Consider the following 16,596-nt stretch of genomic DNA (forward strand, 5'->3'; position numbering starts at 1 on the left):
GCCCACATCATCCCCCGGGCCTGGAATGCCCTCCCTCTGCCCATCCGCCAAACTAGCTCTCTTCCTCCCTTCAAGGCCCTACTGAGAGCTCCCCTCCTCCAGGAGGCCTTCCCAGACTGAGCCCCTTCCTTCCTCTCCTCCTCGTCCCCCTCTCCATCCCCCCATCTTACCTCCTTCCCTTCCCCACAGCACCTGTATATATGTATATATGGTTGTACATATTTATCACTCTATTTATTTATTTATTTTGCTTGTACATTTCTATCCTATTTATTTTATTTTGTTGGTATGTTTGGTTTTGTTCTCTGTCTCCCCCTTTTAGACTGTGAGCCCACTGTTGGGTAGGGACTGTCTCTATGTGTTGCCAATTTGTACTTCCCAAGCGCTTAGTACAGTGCTCTGCACATAGTAAGCGCTCAATAAATACGATTGATTGATTGATTGATTGATTGAGGGAGACTAAAAAGATGCTAGCAAGTCCCGCCTCAGAAACAGCAGCCCGGCCACAGTGTCAGCTGGAGGACGAAAAAAGAAGTCTTGCTGCTCTCCTGACTGGGAACCGCCAGGCTAGCTTGCTCTTCTCTAGTCGGTCTCTCCTCTCGCTTCAGAACAAAGACAGGAAACTCAGACCAAAGAAACAACCCTCCTCGACCAGTTGTGAGATGCATTTCCTGCGCCGCAGAACCGTGCTATCAAATAGCACATGGAAACATTGAAACAGGGTTATCAGAGGCCAAAGGTCAGCTGGCAGAAATTATAATAATGATAATAATAATGATGGCATTTATTAAGCACTTACTATGTGCAAAGCACTGTTCTAAGCGCTGGGGAGGTTACAAGGTGATCAGGTTGTCCCACGGGGGGCTCACACTCTTAAATCCCCATTTTCCAGATGAGGTAACTGAGGCACAGAGAAGTTAACTGACTTGCCCAAAGTCACACAGCGGACAATTGGCGCAGCTGGGATTTGAACCCATGACCTCTGACTCCAAAGCCTGGGCTCTTTCCACTGAGCCACACTGCTTCTTCAATGGCATGGCCTAGTGGATAGAACACAGACCTGAGAGGCAGAAGGACCTGGGTTCTAATCCCAACTCCATCACTTGTCTGCTGTGTGATCTTCACTTTTCTGTGCCTGTTACCTCATCTGTAAAATGGGGATTATGACTGTGAGCCCCTTGTGGGACATGAACTGTGTCCAACCAGATTTACCCCAGCACTTAGTGCCTGGCACATGGTAAGCGTTTAACAAATACCAGAATTATTATTACTATTGTTAATCATTCTCTGGACAGGGGCACTGTGTCTCCACAAGAAGAAAATTTCAGATCCCCACAGCATTGCTAATGAGGTCCCAAAGATGTCCAAGTCTCACTTAATTTAATCCTCACGGATGGGATCTGAAGAAAACAATCCCTTCAGGTTTTCGCTCTCACCATTCTCACAGGCATCTGAATCCTTCTCCTCTGCGTATATATTTTTAGGCCCGACCAACACTGGCACTAAACGGAAGGCTCCTGCTTCACGGTGGAAGGACAGGTCGGCAACCAGACCCACCCAAATTCCACAAACCCAATACCAAAGGCTGCCTCTGAGACTCTGACCACCCGGGATATAGATTTTCACTATTTGAGATGACATTTTCTCCCCACACAAAGAAAAGGAACCACCATATAGGAAAGGAAGATGACAGATAAGGGCCATCTCCCTCAGTCAGCACCCTTTCCCTGTCTCACTCTTCTCCTTCATCAGAAGCCCAAGCGGGACAAAACATTGGAGTTTATGGGAAAATGCAGCAAACTTTGGCAGAGGGGTGAGGGGCAGGAAAGGGGGGATTCCATCAGTCTGTGGCTTCCTCAAGGCCCACCAGATGTGGTCTGAGGCCTTCCACGGTGAACAAGACTCTTTGTTCATTTTGTTAACTTCTCTAAAGTGTTCAGAGAAGAAGGGAGAGGGATTACAGGCTTACAAGAGGAACTTGGACGAGTGAAGGGGAGGTAACATTAACCAAAACTCCAGGCTGTTGTGTAGGCTGACTATATATTTTCAGTTACTTTCCTAAAGACAAATTTAATCATGAATCAGTAAAATACCAATTTCGATTCAGAAATAACTGTCTGGGACTTCAAACTGTGCAAACTAGCTGCTGGAGGAAGGGAGCTGGGGGACTGAAATTGCCTGCGGTCCTAATGATCTGAGCTAATGACTGATCTCTCGGAGACGGTGCATACTATGTATAAAATGCAGCTACTGCGGAAATCAAGGGCAGCCCAAGATACAATAACACCTTACCTTGCCAGAACACAAAATTTTTAGACTCGGCATGACACGCGGATATTGGTGGATGATGGCTGACCTGTCAAACAAGAGATAAAGATACATGATCATCTTAACTGCATTTGAATTTACTGGACGTTTTTCCACGGATGGTACATTAAACATTTCGGAATCCGAGTTGGGTTCTCTGAACTACAGTTTCTCCTCAAGAGGGTGCTAGGAAGATGGAAATACTTAAGCCAGTTACTAAGAAGAGAAAAACAAGAGGATAAAGTGCCTTCCGCACGGCGAGGTAGAGGGGAGGAAAGTTACGACAATGTTGAAGGAGCGTATGTATTTTTACAAAATAAATGCCAACTATGTGCAAACGTTGCTGATTCGTAACAGGGTCCTACAGCCCAATAGCTTATTGCAATCAATCAATCAATCGTATTTATTGAGCGCTTACTGTGTGCAGAGCACCATACTAAGCGCTTGGGAAGTACAGGTTGGTAACATATAGAGACAGTCCCTACCCAACAGTGGGCTCACAGTCTAAAAGGGGGAGACAGACAACAAAACCATACTAACAAAAAAAAATAAATAGAATAGATATGTACAAGTAAAATAAACAGAGTAATAAATATGTACAAACATATATACAAGTGCTGTGGGGAAGGGAAGGAGGTAAGATGGGGGGGATGGAGAGGGGGACGAGGGGGAGAGGAAGTACCCCCCCAAGCCATTTTAGAAACCGCCCTGCAAAACGAGGCAGAATCTTAGTGATCTATGCAACCCTGAGAACTGCTACATCGGGTGGTTGCTATTGGTCTCTTGGGTTTGAAAACTCAACCACACAAACTTCCTTTGTGTTAAGTCTTGATAGCACTGTCGAGTTAGAATGGAAAAACAGGTGACACAGCTACTCTCTTGACTTTCATCTCCCCACCCCCCTCCTTTAAACAACAAAAATAAAAGCGAACATAAAAATCCTAAAACTCAGAGTATGACACTATGACAAAGGGACATCACATAATTACTGAAGAAGCATTCATTCATGCAATCATATTTATTGAGAGCTTACGGTGTGCAAAGCACTGTACTAAGTGCTTGGGAGAGTAATAAATAATAATAATGATGGCATTTATTAAGTGCTTACTATGTGCAAAGCACAGTTGTAAGCACTGGGGAGGTTACAGGGTGATCAGGTTGTCCCACGGGGTGGGGCTCACAGTCTTAATCCCCATTTTCCAGATGAGGGAACTGAGGCACAGAGAAGTTAAGTGACTTGCCCAAAGTCACACAGCTAAGTGGCGGAGCCGGAATTTGAACCCATGACCTCTGACTCCAAAGCCCGGGCTCTTTTCCACTGAGCCACGCTGCTTCTATAACAGAATATATATGTAGAATATATGTAGAATATAACAACACATTCCCTGCCCTTAATGAGCTCATAGTCTAGAGGGGGAGACAGATATCAATATACATAAATAAACAAATAAATAAATTACAAATATATACAAATGTGCTGTGGGGATGAGAGGGAAGATGAATGAAGGAAGCAAGCCAGGGAGACACAGAAGAGAGTAGGAGAAGAGGAGAGGAGGGCTTAGGGAAGGTTTATTGGAAGAGACGTGCTTCTTTGAGGAAACAGTAGCGAGCATCTGTGACTTTAACTGCCCTTCATATTTGGATGTTAACATATGATTTCCACAAAGGAGCAATTACATCCAGCACCAGATAAGTCTCCACAAAGATGATGTGGGTATACTGGGGTATTTTCTAGCTTTGAAAATTCCTTTTGTTACTAATTCTAAGAAATTTAAGAACAAGCAACTGCTCACTTATTTCCTCTTTATTATCTTCGCTTCCCATTGAACCGTCTTCAAAACGCTCAAATCCTGGCAGAGTGGACATAAACATTATCTAATTCTTTAGAACTAGATTAGTCTTAAGAAGCAGCAATTTATCAATAATACTGTAAATTCCATCTTACTAGCACTACTACTTATTTCTACTACTAATAATTATGATATTTATTTAGGACTTAGAGTGCCACGACACTCTAAGTGCTGAGGTATATAAGAGATAAATCAGATTACATAGTCCTTGTCCCACATGGAACTCACAGTCTAAGAGGTAAAGAGGGCAAATATCAGTCAGTAATATTTGAGTGCTTATTCTGTGCAGAGCACTGAACTAAGTGCTTAGAAGAATACAGAGTAAAAACTCATCCTCACTTTACAGCTGCAGAAACTGAGGCACAGAGAGGTAAAGTGACTTGCCCGAGATCACACAGCAGGCTCCAGCGCTTAGAACAGTGCTTTGCACATAGTAAGCGCTTCATAAATGCCATTTTATTAGTATTATTATTGGCAGAGCTGGGACAGGTCTCTTGACTCCTAGCCCTATGCCCTTTCCCAGTTAAACTTCCCATAATATCTCTTCTCCCTCTTTTCCATCCTTCTCTATTTCAACCACTTTATAGTCAGTCAACCAACGCTAAATGATTGGCATTCAATGAGTGGTTACTGTATGCCGAACACTGTACTAAGCGTTTGGGAGAGTACAACACAATAGGGTAGGTAGATACGATGTTCTAGATGCTTGATAGCTAATAAAGTCTCCTGATATGGAAACCCCGACCAATCCGTAGGGCCTTCGAGTCCCGTCTTAGGCCGTTGAGTCGTTTCCAACCCATAGCAACACCACCATCATCATCAATCGTATTTATTGAGCGCTTACTGTGTGCAAAGCACTGTACTAAAAGCGCTTGGGAAGTACAAGTTGGCAACATATAGAGACAGTCCCTACCCAACAGTGGGCTCAGAACGCCATGCTCTCCATTTGCAATTATTCTGTCAGTGTACCCATAGACTTTTCTTGGTAAAAATATGGAAGCGGTTTACCACTGCCTCCTTCTGAGGAGTAAACTCGAGTCTCCGCCCTCGACTCTCTCCCACGTCGCTGCTCCCCAGCACGGGTGAGTTTTTGACTTGTAGCAGATTGTCTTCCACTCGCTAGCCACTGCCCAAAGCTAGGAATGGAATGGGTAAGCCTCTGCTCGACTCCCCCTCCCGTAGCCGAGACTGGTAGGGGACTGGAAACTCTCCAGGTGCGGCCCTGAGAGGGGTGGGCTTTAAGTGGGCTTACTTTAAATACACCACCCAGTGAATACTTCCAATCAATCAATACACTAGCCTGCTTTGATTAGTACTTATAAGGTATTAGAGACTGTTGATGTTGCCGACTTGTACTTCCCAAGCGCTCAGTACAGTGCCCTGCACACAGTATGCACTCAATAAATACAACTGAATGAATGCATTAGTACTTATAAGATATTAGAGACTCTTGATGGGTGACATGAGGTTGTTTTTTTTCCCTCCCAAGAAGTCCTGGAATTTTTCATTGTAACCACTAGCACTTCCTGACTGCCATTATGTACGGGAGGAATTCCATAAGATAGCAGTGGGAATGCTTGCCCCAGGACCGCTGAGTTTTGGAGGGAAGGTTGGTGGAAGGGAGGGAGGCTACTGAGGTTCTGGGAAGCTCAAGGTTGTTCTTCCACGAAGAACATCTTTAAAGTCACCGTGGAGACGGAACCACCCTCAAAGTCTCTTTGGACTTCTACGCTGTGGGAGTGAAGTATGAGGCCTAGCACTTGGTATTACTTCCATCATTGTGGGCAGGGAATGTGTCTGTTTATTGTTATACTGTGAATAATAATAATAATGGTATTTGTTAAGCGCTTTCTTTGTGCCAAGCACTGTTCTAAGCACTGGGGTAGATACAAGGTAAGCAGGTTGTCCCATGTGGGGCTCGCAGTTTTAATCCCCATTTTACAGATGAGGGAACTGAGGCCCAGAGAAGTTAAGTGGCTTGTCTAAGGTCACACAGCAGACAAGTGGTGGAGCCAGGATTAGAACCCATGACCTGTGTGAGACTGTACTCTCCCAAGAGCTTAATACGGTGCTCGGCATGCAGTCAGCGCTCAATAAATATAATCGAATGAATGAATGGAACCACAGACTCAAAGAGCACTTGAAATTTAAAGCTCCACTATCCCCACTCTTCCTTCCTGCCTCACTCTCAAGTTCTTCATGATAGTGAGAGAGAGGAAAGTCAGATCAATCAGTTAAATGTATTTATTTTTAAAACGGTATTTGTTAAGCACTTACTGGAGTAGATACAAGCTAGTCAGGTTGGACGCAGACCATGTCCCACCTGGGGCTCACAGTCTTTACCCCCATTCTAAAGATGAGGGAACAGACACAGAGAAGTTAAGTGACTTATCCAAGGCCACACAGCAGACAAGTGGCAGAGTCAGGGTTAGAAGAAACCAGGGCCTTCAGACACCTAAACCCACGCTGTATCCATTATGCCATGAGAGCTTATGTGCTCAGAGCACCGTCCTAAGCGCTTGGAAGAGGACAATATAACAGGATAATATAATATAATATGATATAATAATGATGGCATTTATTAAGCGCTTACTATGTGCAAAGCACTGTTCTAAGCGCTGGGGTAGATACAAGGTAATCAAGTTGTCCCACGTGGGGCTCACAGACTTAATCCCCATTTTCCAGACGAGGGAACTGAGGCCCAGAGAAGTGAAGCGACTTGCCCAAAGTCACACAGCTGACAAGTGGCGGAGCCGGAATTTGAACCCATGACCTCTGACTCCGAAGCCCGGGCTTTGCCCACTGAGCCACGCTGCTTCTCTAATATAGTATAATATAATATAATATAATATAATATGATATAACATAATACAATAGAATAGAATACAATATTATATAATATAATAATATATAATGATATATAATATAATATAGTATAATATAATATATATAATGTTCCCTGCCCACAAGAAGCTTACAGTCTGGAGGGGTTTATGTGGAACTTTGCATCCCAGGGTTTAGATACAGTTGTTTGTCCCCTGGTCCTTCTCTTTTTCACCTGTTACTTTTATAGAGGTGCTTTGTTCCTGTAGAAAACCTCCTAATCCAATATTTGTTTACTCGCAACAAAATACAGGGGGCTTCTATAATGTGGGGTTTGTGTTCTTGAAGAACCTGGGGCTATTGGGAAAGTGGCATTATAATAACCATTGCTTCAGTGGGCAGCATGGCATAGTGGATAGAGAACGGGCCTGGGAGTTGGAAGGTCGTGGGTTCTAATCCCAGCTCTTCCACCTGTCTGCTGCGTGACCTTGGGCAAGTCACTTCACTTCTCTGGGTCTCAGTTCCCTCATCCGTAAAATGGGGATTAAGGCTGTGAGCCCCCCCGTGGGACAACCTGATTACCTTATAGCTACCCCAGCACTTAGAACAGTGCTTGGCACATAGTAGCGTGGCTCAGTGGAAAGAGCACGGGCTTTGGAGTCAGAGGTCATGGGTTCAAATCCCAGCTCTGCCAATTGTCAGCTGTGTGACTTTGGGCAAGTCACTTCACTTCTCTGGGCCTCAGTGACCTTACCTGGAAAATGGAGATTAAAACTGTGAGCCCCTCCATGGGACAACTTGATCACCTTGTAACCTCCCCAGCACTTAGAACAGTGCAAAGCACACAGTAAGCGCTTAATAAATGCCATAAAAAATAAATAAATACTATTATAAAAAAAATTAATGGGTTTGGAAATAGACGGCTCAGAGAGACCATCTTGTCTGGAAGTTTTCAGTACAAATACCTATATTACTATCATGGCCACCACTAGTGGAATGCTTCATATCCTTGACCCTCATTGCTATTTTGCTGCATTAAATTCTGTGTAGTTGCAAATACACAAAGGAACCAGAGATTCTCTGTAACCTAGAGTTGGCACAGTAGAGCAAGACTGAGACAGATGCTGACCAATGTAGCAGTTGTTCCTAAATCCAATCTGCTTGTGCCAGCTTGTGGATTGGGGGCTTGTGCGGCCAAAAGAACATTCCCTAATTCTTCCATTGTACGCTGAAAAAGCTCGCTAGAGCAGAACTGGATATACAGTGGGTGTGTTTCTCTGAGCCTGGATTTTTTGAGCTTTCTTTTGATTTCCGTCCCACTGTGGAGTCAGCAAAGAGTTCTTTCACAGTCAAGAGTTCTCATACACCAACAAGAGCCTTCTCAACCTCTCTCCACCATACTTGACTTTTTAGAGGCATTTAAGGAAGAAGGAGCTGACGAATGAATTTTGACATTCACACAAATGGAAAACTTCCTTTCCTGGTCTGATGCATAGTTAGATATCTGACCACCACATTCTTTGTTTGATAATATCTACAGAGATATCAGAATATTTTCAACTATTTAGAGTCATGTGACCCCATCAACATTTTATTGCACCCACTATGGCTAAAGGGATAAACAGATTACTGTTTCAGTATGGCTTATGCCTGGGGTCTATTATTTCTTATGTGATCTTGGGATAGATTCATTGTTAAAAAAAGAATGTATCAGCAGCTGACTTTTCCGAAATGAAAGCAACAAAAACACTCTGTTCTACCAATGTTTCTTCAGTCTACTCCTAGTTATACTTGAATACCTCCAGTTCTCCTTTGACCTTATTATTATTTTTTTTTTTAAGTGAAGTTTATTTTTTTCCACTAACAGAGGTGCTCTGTCCTCCCCTCTTCTAGCCCGTGAGTCTGTTGTTGGGTATGGATCGTCTCTGTTGCCGAATTGTACTGTCCAAACACTTACTACAGTGCTCTGCACACAGTAAGCGTTTAATAAATACGACTGAATTAAATTCCTTCAGGAAAACACTGTGTCCCTTATGGGAGACATTAACTACCTTGGGAGAGAGTAGGCAAGAGCACATATGTTGGTATGTGTTCAATGCTCCTAAATGAGTAATTGTGAGAGGAATGGGGGCCAACCGGGAGAGTGAGGAGGAAGACATGGAAAAGCCCTGGAGTCTATCAACATTTGAACTGATCCATTCACCTTTACTGACAACTGTCAACCGCCCACATTAATGGGAGCCCAGGCTATCTTAGGATGAAAATAAAATGCCAGATAATCAACAAACCCAAGCCTGACCTCAAGAACTATACTCTGGGGGGGAGGAGGAGGGGAGAGAAGGGAAAGAAGGAGGGGCACATTACCACCCAAGAGTGCTAACTCAGGGGTGTTTATAGCCTAAATCCTAGTTTTTTAAAAAGTATCTGTTAAGTGCTTACTATGTGCCAGCCACTGTACTAAGCGTTGGGGTAGATACAAACTAATCAGGTAGGACACAGTTCATATCCCCCAAGGGGCTCAGAGTCTTATCCTCATTTTAAAGATAAGGTCACAGAGGCACAGAGAAATTAAGTGACTTGCTCATGGTCACACAGCAGATGAGTGGCAGAGCCGGAATTAGAACCCAGGTCCTTCTGAATCCTAGGCCTGTGCTCTAACCAATAGGCCACGCTGCTTCTCAACTTCTACGGTTTGCAAAAAACACTCAGGACACACAATTGGGGTGGTGACTACCGGAGTGTCAGCAAAGGTTTTGACATCCTTGGATGAAATGATAAACTGAATGTATTATTACTAAGGTATTTACATGGTTCTTTGGTACCTCAAAGTAAATCCCCTCACACCTGTGCAAACACTCTTTGGTAATAATAATAATAATAATAATGATAATAATGGTATTTGTTAAAGCGCTTACTATGTGCCAGGGACTCTACTAAGCGCTGGGGTGGATACCAGTAAATCGAGTCGGATTTTAGCCTTTGCTGTTATAACCCCAGTGCTCTACACATAGTAAGTGCTTAACCAATATTAATAATGATGATGATGATGATGATGATAATGATAATAGTAGTATTTGTTAAGCACATACAATGTGCCAAGCACTGTTCTAAGCACTGGGATAGATACAAGGTTATCAGGTTGGATGCAGTGCCTGTCCCATGTGGGGCGCACAGTCTTAATCCCCATTTTACAGATGATGGAACTGAGGCCCAGAGAAGTTACGTGACTTGCCCAAGGTCACACAAAGCACATAAGTGGAGGAGACAGGATTAGAACCAATGACCTTTAGACACCTAGGCCCAGGCTCTATCCCCTCTGCCATGCTGCTTCTCATTATCATAATAATGATAATAATAGAGTCACCACACCACTTCCTCTCTCTGACATGCTATTCCCAATCCAAGTAATCTAATTTTTGGACAGGGATTTTTCATTTTCAGGGTGTGTACTGCTACCCTGCGATTGGCTTGGTCCTCCCTTATTCCCATGATCCATTTTCTGGGATAAAAATACAAATAAGGAAACTGCTTTTTGCCGCAAAATCCTTAGACTTTATCCAAAACCATCGGGGACTTTTCGAATAGTGGATCAACTAGCTCCCTCTACTACTCCACTGTTTTCTTATATCCTCTCATTTGTCCAGATTGTCAGCTATAGTTTTATGCTATTTTTAAGTTCCATTTTTCCTGTTAGTACATACATTACCATGGGAACAGAATCACACACTCTTCCCGTTTAAGTCTTTTTTAAGTCGGGTATTTTAATAACCTAGTCAAATTTGATCCAAATTTAATTTACCCCTTTAACACATTTCATACAACCAAGTAGAGTGTGCAGAATTTTTATTTCTTACTTGTCTCCCAAAAGGAACATATGTGAAGGCTTTCTGAATCACGCAAGAAGTTCTTTACCTCACCCCAAAGTGGCTCAAAGCCATGGCCACTTTAGTTGAAACCTTCATTCTAAAAAAGCTATTTTCCTCTCCTTCCTGCAACATGAAGCCATTTGTGGAGTGTATAAAGAACAGAAAACTTGTAGGCGGAGAGAATGGTAATTTTAGCGTGGGAGAGAATCTTCCTATTTAACAGATTGTGACATGTCCGTGAATTTAGAAAGGAATAAGTGAACACCCAGACTTGATCACCTTATATCTACCCGAGCATTTGGGAGAGGGCTTGGCACATAGTGGGTGCTTAGGAAAAGCCACCGCTTTTATTGTTTTTAGGCTGGGTTTAGGGCTTGTGTCCAGAGTGAATGTGCTGGACCTCAGCCTTGCTTTGGCTGACTGCCTATACTACATCCAGCCTCATCGCTGACCTCTCTGCCTCCTGAATCTTCCCTCTCCATTCCATGCTTCACTCTGCAGCCCGGATGACTTTTTATAAAAGAAAAGTCAAAAAAAAAATCAGTCCGTGTCTCCCTACTCCTCAAAAATCTCCAGTGGTTGCCCATCCATCTCTGCATCCAACATAAATTCCTTACCATCGGCTTTAAGGTAATCATTTCTCCGCCTCCTGTCTGCCCTCTCTGATCTCCTACTCCAATACAATCTCTACACTTTGCCTCTCTAACACAAACCTACTCACTCTACATCCAACTTGTCTGTTTCACTGCTGACCCCTTGTCCAATTCCTCCCTCTGCCCTGGCTCTCCCTCTTCCATCATAGCCAACAAACTATTTCTCTCCTCACCTTCGAAATCACACCTCCTCCAATCAATCAATCAATCATATTTATTGAGCGCTTACTATGTGCAGAGCAATCAATCAATCGTATTTATTGAGCGCTTACTGTGTGTAGAGCACTGTACTAAGTGCTTGGGAAGTACAAGTTGGCAACATATAGAGACAGTCCCTACCCAACAGTGGGCTCACAGTCTAAAAGGGGGAGACAGAGAACAAAACCAAACATACTAACAAAATAAAATAAATAGAATAGATATGTACAAGTAAAATAAATAGAGTAATAAATATGTACAAACATATATACATATATACAGAGCACTGTACTAAGCACTTGAGAAGTACAAGTTGGCAACAAGGTTGGTCCAAAAGACCTCCCTACTTGCTCTCCCTTCTCACATCACCGATGCACTTGAGTCTGTACCTCTTAGGCACTTGATATTCACTCCACCCCAGCCCCACAACGCTTAGTGGAAATACAGATAATGATAACAAAGTATTTAACAAATGTTTGGTACGTATCAAGCATGGTCCCATAAGGGGCTCATAATCTAAGAGGGATGGAGAGCAAATCTCTGTTTTACAGATGGGGAAATTAAGGCACAAGGAGATTAAGGGACATGCCCAGGGTCATTTCAGCAAGCCAGTGGCAGAGTTGAGACTAGAACTCTGGTCTCCTAAATCCCAGGGCTTATGCTCTTTCCACTAGTCCACATTCCCCCCAGGGTGGTAAGTCAGAATGCCAGTGTTTCTGTCTCTGCAAGAACATAGATAGCACGAGTGAAGGGGTATTTGGCTACCCCACAGACCAAACTAAGAATTTGGGTGTTCTGCTCGTGGTTCAAGAAAGACAAAAATTCCCTGCCATCGTAAGTACCCCCAGTCCATTTTGGAAAGAGAGGGAACCCTTTGCGCTCAGTGGCGGAGGAGGAGCATGGTCTGCTGGAAAGAGCACAGGCCTGGAGTCGGGAAGAACTGGGTTTCTAATCACGGCTCTGCCACTTGTCTTCTGTGAGACCTTGGCAAGTGACTTTTCTGTGCCTCAGTTACCTCATCCGTAAAACGGTGATTAAGACTGCGAGCCTCATATGGGAAATGGACTGGATCTGACCTGATTAACTTGTATCTACCCCAGTGCTTAGTACAGTGCATGGAGCAGAGTAAGTGTTTAACGAATACCACGCTAACCGCCGCTTAAAAAAAAATGGTGGAGACTAGAGTTGCTGGTGGATTTGTGGCAGAAAGGACTCAGGGCACAAGGATTAATCCCACTTCCTTCATGAATATGGTCTGTAATTATATAAAATGCTTTCAAGCCCATGAAAGGTGACACATCAATAATTCAGGCCTTTCCAGTGGGGAATCCCCATGACTCTTGCCAGGCTGAAGGAACCAGAAATTGATGACAGAAAGGGGACGTATCTCGAGGAAACACACAGGATACATACCTGCTCTGAAAAATATCGGAAGCCCTTGTCCTCACGGATACATTCATAAGTTTCCCCAAGCACCGGATTAAACGGTTTACTCCCAGCTCGGAAGTAGCTGGATGCGTACGCCGATATTGCAAAAGCAGCCACGTATACCTAGAAGACATATAAGCACCCGGATCACTTCCATCATTTAAGAGACTGACCCTTGCATTTTTAAAATATGTCCTTGCTCCGAATTTCAGAAAAATCAATATCATACGAGGTTACAAATGCTAACTCAAAAACTCCAGAAGCTAATTCTCTGACGCTCCCGCTTCATACATCACTGAAATCTCCATTTCTCCCTCTCCCTCATTGCTACCTTGGCCCTGAAAACACAGCTCACCATAAATTCTCCTTCCTCCCTGCCCCTGGTTAAGTGATCATGGGTACCAAAATAAGCCACAACCAAGGACCACTGGGGGTGTCTTATGAGCACCCTAAACTGATTGTTAAGAAGACAGAATTTAGAGGGGAAAAAAGGGAGATTGCAATGCCATTTTCAGAGGTAAAGGGACAGTTTCATGTTCTGGTTGAGTGCAGTGCTGTCTTGCTTGGGTTCAAGGAGATGGATTGGATAGTTTCACATAGTCCCTACCAGCCCTGCATTTCCAGGGTTAGAGCAGCCCCTGGGAGACCTTAGGGGAAGCTTCCTTCCAAGAAGGTGTTGAAGATTTTAGGTTCTTTACGAGAATAAGAGAAGGAGGAGGACATCACAGCTGTCAAACTCCTTTGTTTGGCATTGAAACACGGAGATTCCCAAAATAAAAATACCATTCTCAGGGGAAACTTGCCTAAGAGGATAAAAAGCCTAGAATGTGGTTTGGCAGTGGGTACATACTGACAGCCCTAAAGGCACATCTGTTCTCTGGTCAGGCCTGACAGACAAACACAAAAAATGTTTTTGAACTTGTTTGAAACAGAGGACGGAAAAAGGCTCAGGGCAGCCCCCTCTCAGGCACCAAACAGAAGGCCCAAGAGATAGAACAGTTCAACAGTCCCTCTAGACTATAAGCTCCTTGTGGGCAGGGAATGTGTCTGTTTATTGTCGTACTGCATTCTCCCAAGCGCTTAGTACAGTGCTCTGCACACAGTAAGCGCTCAATAAATATTTTTGAATGAATGAATTCCTGCAGGGGGCCTGGAACCGTGCCCAGCTGACAGGTTCACAGGGGCTAATCATTTCTTCTGATAGGGAAGCCAAGCCAGGACAGCTGCCATTGCAAAAAAACCCCCCAAAAACAGAGCAAGGACGGTTCTGCCTGTCAAGTGTAGTGGAGAATAATAATAATAATTGCGGTATTTGTTAAGTGCCTACTGCGTGCCAGGAACGGCACTAAGTGCTGGGATAGACACAAGATAATCAGGTCGGAAACAGTCCCTGTCCCATACAGGGCTCACACTCTTAATCCCCATTTTACAGATGAGGTAACCGAGGCCTAGAGACTTGTCAAAGATCACAAAGCAGATAAATGGCGGAGCTGGGATTAGAACCCAGGTCCTCTGATTCCCCCAATGGTCGTTGTGGTCAGGGAACCTGTCTACCAATTCTGTTATACTATACTCTCCCAAGCGCTTAGCATAGTGTTCTAACACATAGCAAACGCTCAATAAACCATCATCAATCGTATTTATTGAGTGCTTACTGTGTGCAGAGCACTGTACTAAGCGCTTGGGAAGTACAAAATAGGATTGATTGTGCTGCAGTAGCACCTCCCATTCATTCCTTCAGACATTCAATCATACGTATTGAGCACTTACTGTGTGCAGAGCACTGCACTAAGCGCCGGGGAAAGTGCGACAGAACAACGGACAGACACAATCCCTGCCCACAACGAGCTTACAGTCTAGCCTCCCTCTGCTCGGGCACTGACACCCTTCTGGCCCCCGCGGCTGGGGTTGATCTTTACCATCCGCTCCAGCGGGTTGTCCAGAAGCACAGCCTTGTCCAGGAGCTCGCTGTATTCCAGCTCTTCACACAGCCGCTGCAGGGTGTTCAAGGGTTCGTTCAGCTCCACGGGCATGGCCACTTTGGAGAGATCCTTGCCAATGTTGTTTCTCAAGATGTTCCACAGGCTGATGTTGCTCGTGTTGGGGCAGGGGGCTGGCAGACAAGTCCTGCGTTTAGACTGGCTTCCCCCAACAGTTGCCACCATAGGCCCTGCAAGGAAAGCAAGCCCAGGGTCACCGGCATTTACTTCCAGCCCTGAGTTTTCGCTTTTGTTCAATGCACATTTAAGACTAACTTTTCTTTCTTTGGTTCTTTTCACTTACCCTTCTAACTCTGAAGTATGTGCCAGTGGCCACATCACATGGAACTTATAACAACTCATTCAATCATATTTTTTGAGCGCTTACTGTGTGCAGAGCACTGTACTAAGCACTTGGGAAAATACAATACACCAATAAACATCCACATTCCCTGCCCACAACGAGCTTAATAACGGCTATGTTTGGTAAGTGCTTAGTATATGTTAACCAATCAATCAATCAATCGTATTTATTGAGCGCTTACTTGTGTGTGGAGCACTGTACTAAGCGCTTGGGAAGTACAAGTTGGCAACATATAGAGACAGTCCCTACCCAACAGTGGGCTCACAGTCAGTCTAAAAGGGGGAGACAAAGAACAAAACCAAACACACTAACAAAATAAAATAAATAGAATAGATATGTACAAGCAAAATAAATAAATAAATAGAGTAACAAATATGTACAAGCATATATACATATATACAGGTGCAGTGGGGAAGGGAAGGAGGTAAGATGGGGGTGATGGAGATGGGGAGAGGAAGGAAGGAAGCCTTCCTGAGCACTTCCTGTCCTGAGCACTGGAGTAGATACACATAGCAAATCCTCAATAAATAAATTCAATAGTATTTATTGAGCACTTACTGTGTGCAGAGCACTGTACTTAGCGCTTGTACAATGTAATAAAAGATGGACACATTCCCTGCCCACAACAAGCTTACAGTCGAGGTAATGAGCTCATATGCAGTCCTTGTCCCATATGGTATTCACAGTCTAAGTAGGAGGGAGAACAGGTGTTGAATTGGCATTTTACAGCTGAGGAAACTGAGCTGTAAATTACAGAAACTAAGTGACTTGCCCAAGGTAACAAGATAGGGGGCAGAGCCGGTTCTCTAACTTGTTGCCAACTTGTACTTCCCAAGTGCTTAGTCCAGTGCTCTGCACACAGTAAACGCTCAATAAAATACGACTGAATGAATAAATGAATGACTTCGAGGCTCATGCTCCTTCCATTCAAATCTCAGCTCCGCCAATTGTCAGCTATGTGACTTTGGGCAAGTCACTTCACTTCTCTGGGCCTCGGTTCCCTCATCTGTAAAATGGGGATGAAGACTGTGAGCCTCAGTTCCCTCATCTGGAAAATGGGGATGAAGACTGTGAGCCCCCCGTGGGACAACCTGATCACCTTGTAACCTCCCCAGTGCTTAGAACACT

General features: G+C 44.0%; 1 protein-coding gene and 1 non-coding gene across 3 annotated transcripts in view; both read right to left on the reverse strand.

Moving 5' to 3' along the window:
- The window catches only part of OSBPL3 (oxysterol binding protein like 3), a 168,243-nt gene that overhangs the window by 19,758 nt on the left and 131,889 nt on the right, over positions 1 to 16,596 (reverse strand). For both annotated transcript variants that reach the window (XM_038773035.1, XM_038773043.1), the window contains 3 exons: positions 15,045 to 15,295; positions 13,111 to 13,248; positions 2,293 to 2,356 (listed from right to left, as the gene is read on the reverse strand). In XM_038773035.1, coding sequence (XP_038628963.1) covers positions 2,293 to 2,356; positions 13,111 to 13,248; positions 15,045 to 15,295 — 453 coding nt within the window. The remainder of the gene's footprint in view (positions 1 to 2,292; positions 2,357 to 13,110; positions 13,249 to 15,044; positions 15,296 to 16,596) is intronic.
- LOC119924928 lies at positions 5,251 to 5,389 on the reverse strand. The gene has a single exon (XR_005449606.1). It is a non-coding gene; the product is annotated as a small nucleolar RNA SNORA7 (small nucleolar RNA).

Source organism: Tachyglossus aculeatus, chromosome 2 (genome assembly GCF_015852505.1).
Source record: "Tachyglossus aculeatus isolate mTacAcu1 chromosome 2, mTacAcu1.pri, whole genome shotgun sequence".
Classification (NCBI taxonomy): Eukaryota; Metazoa; Chordata; class Mammalia; order Monotremata; family Tachyglossidae; genus Tachyglossus; species Tachyglossus aculeatus.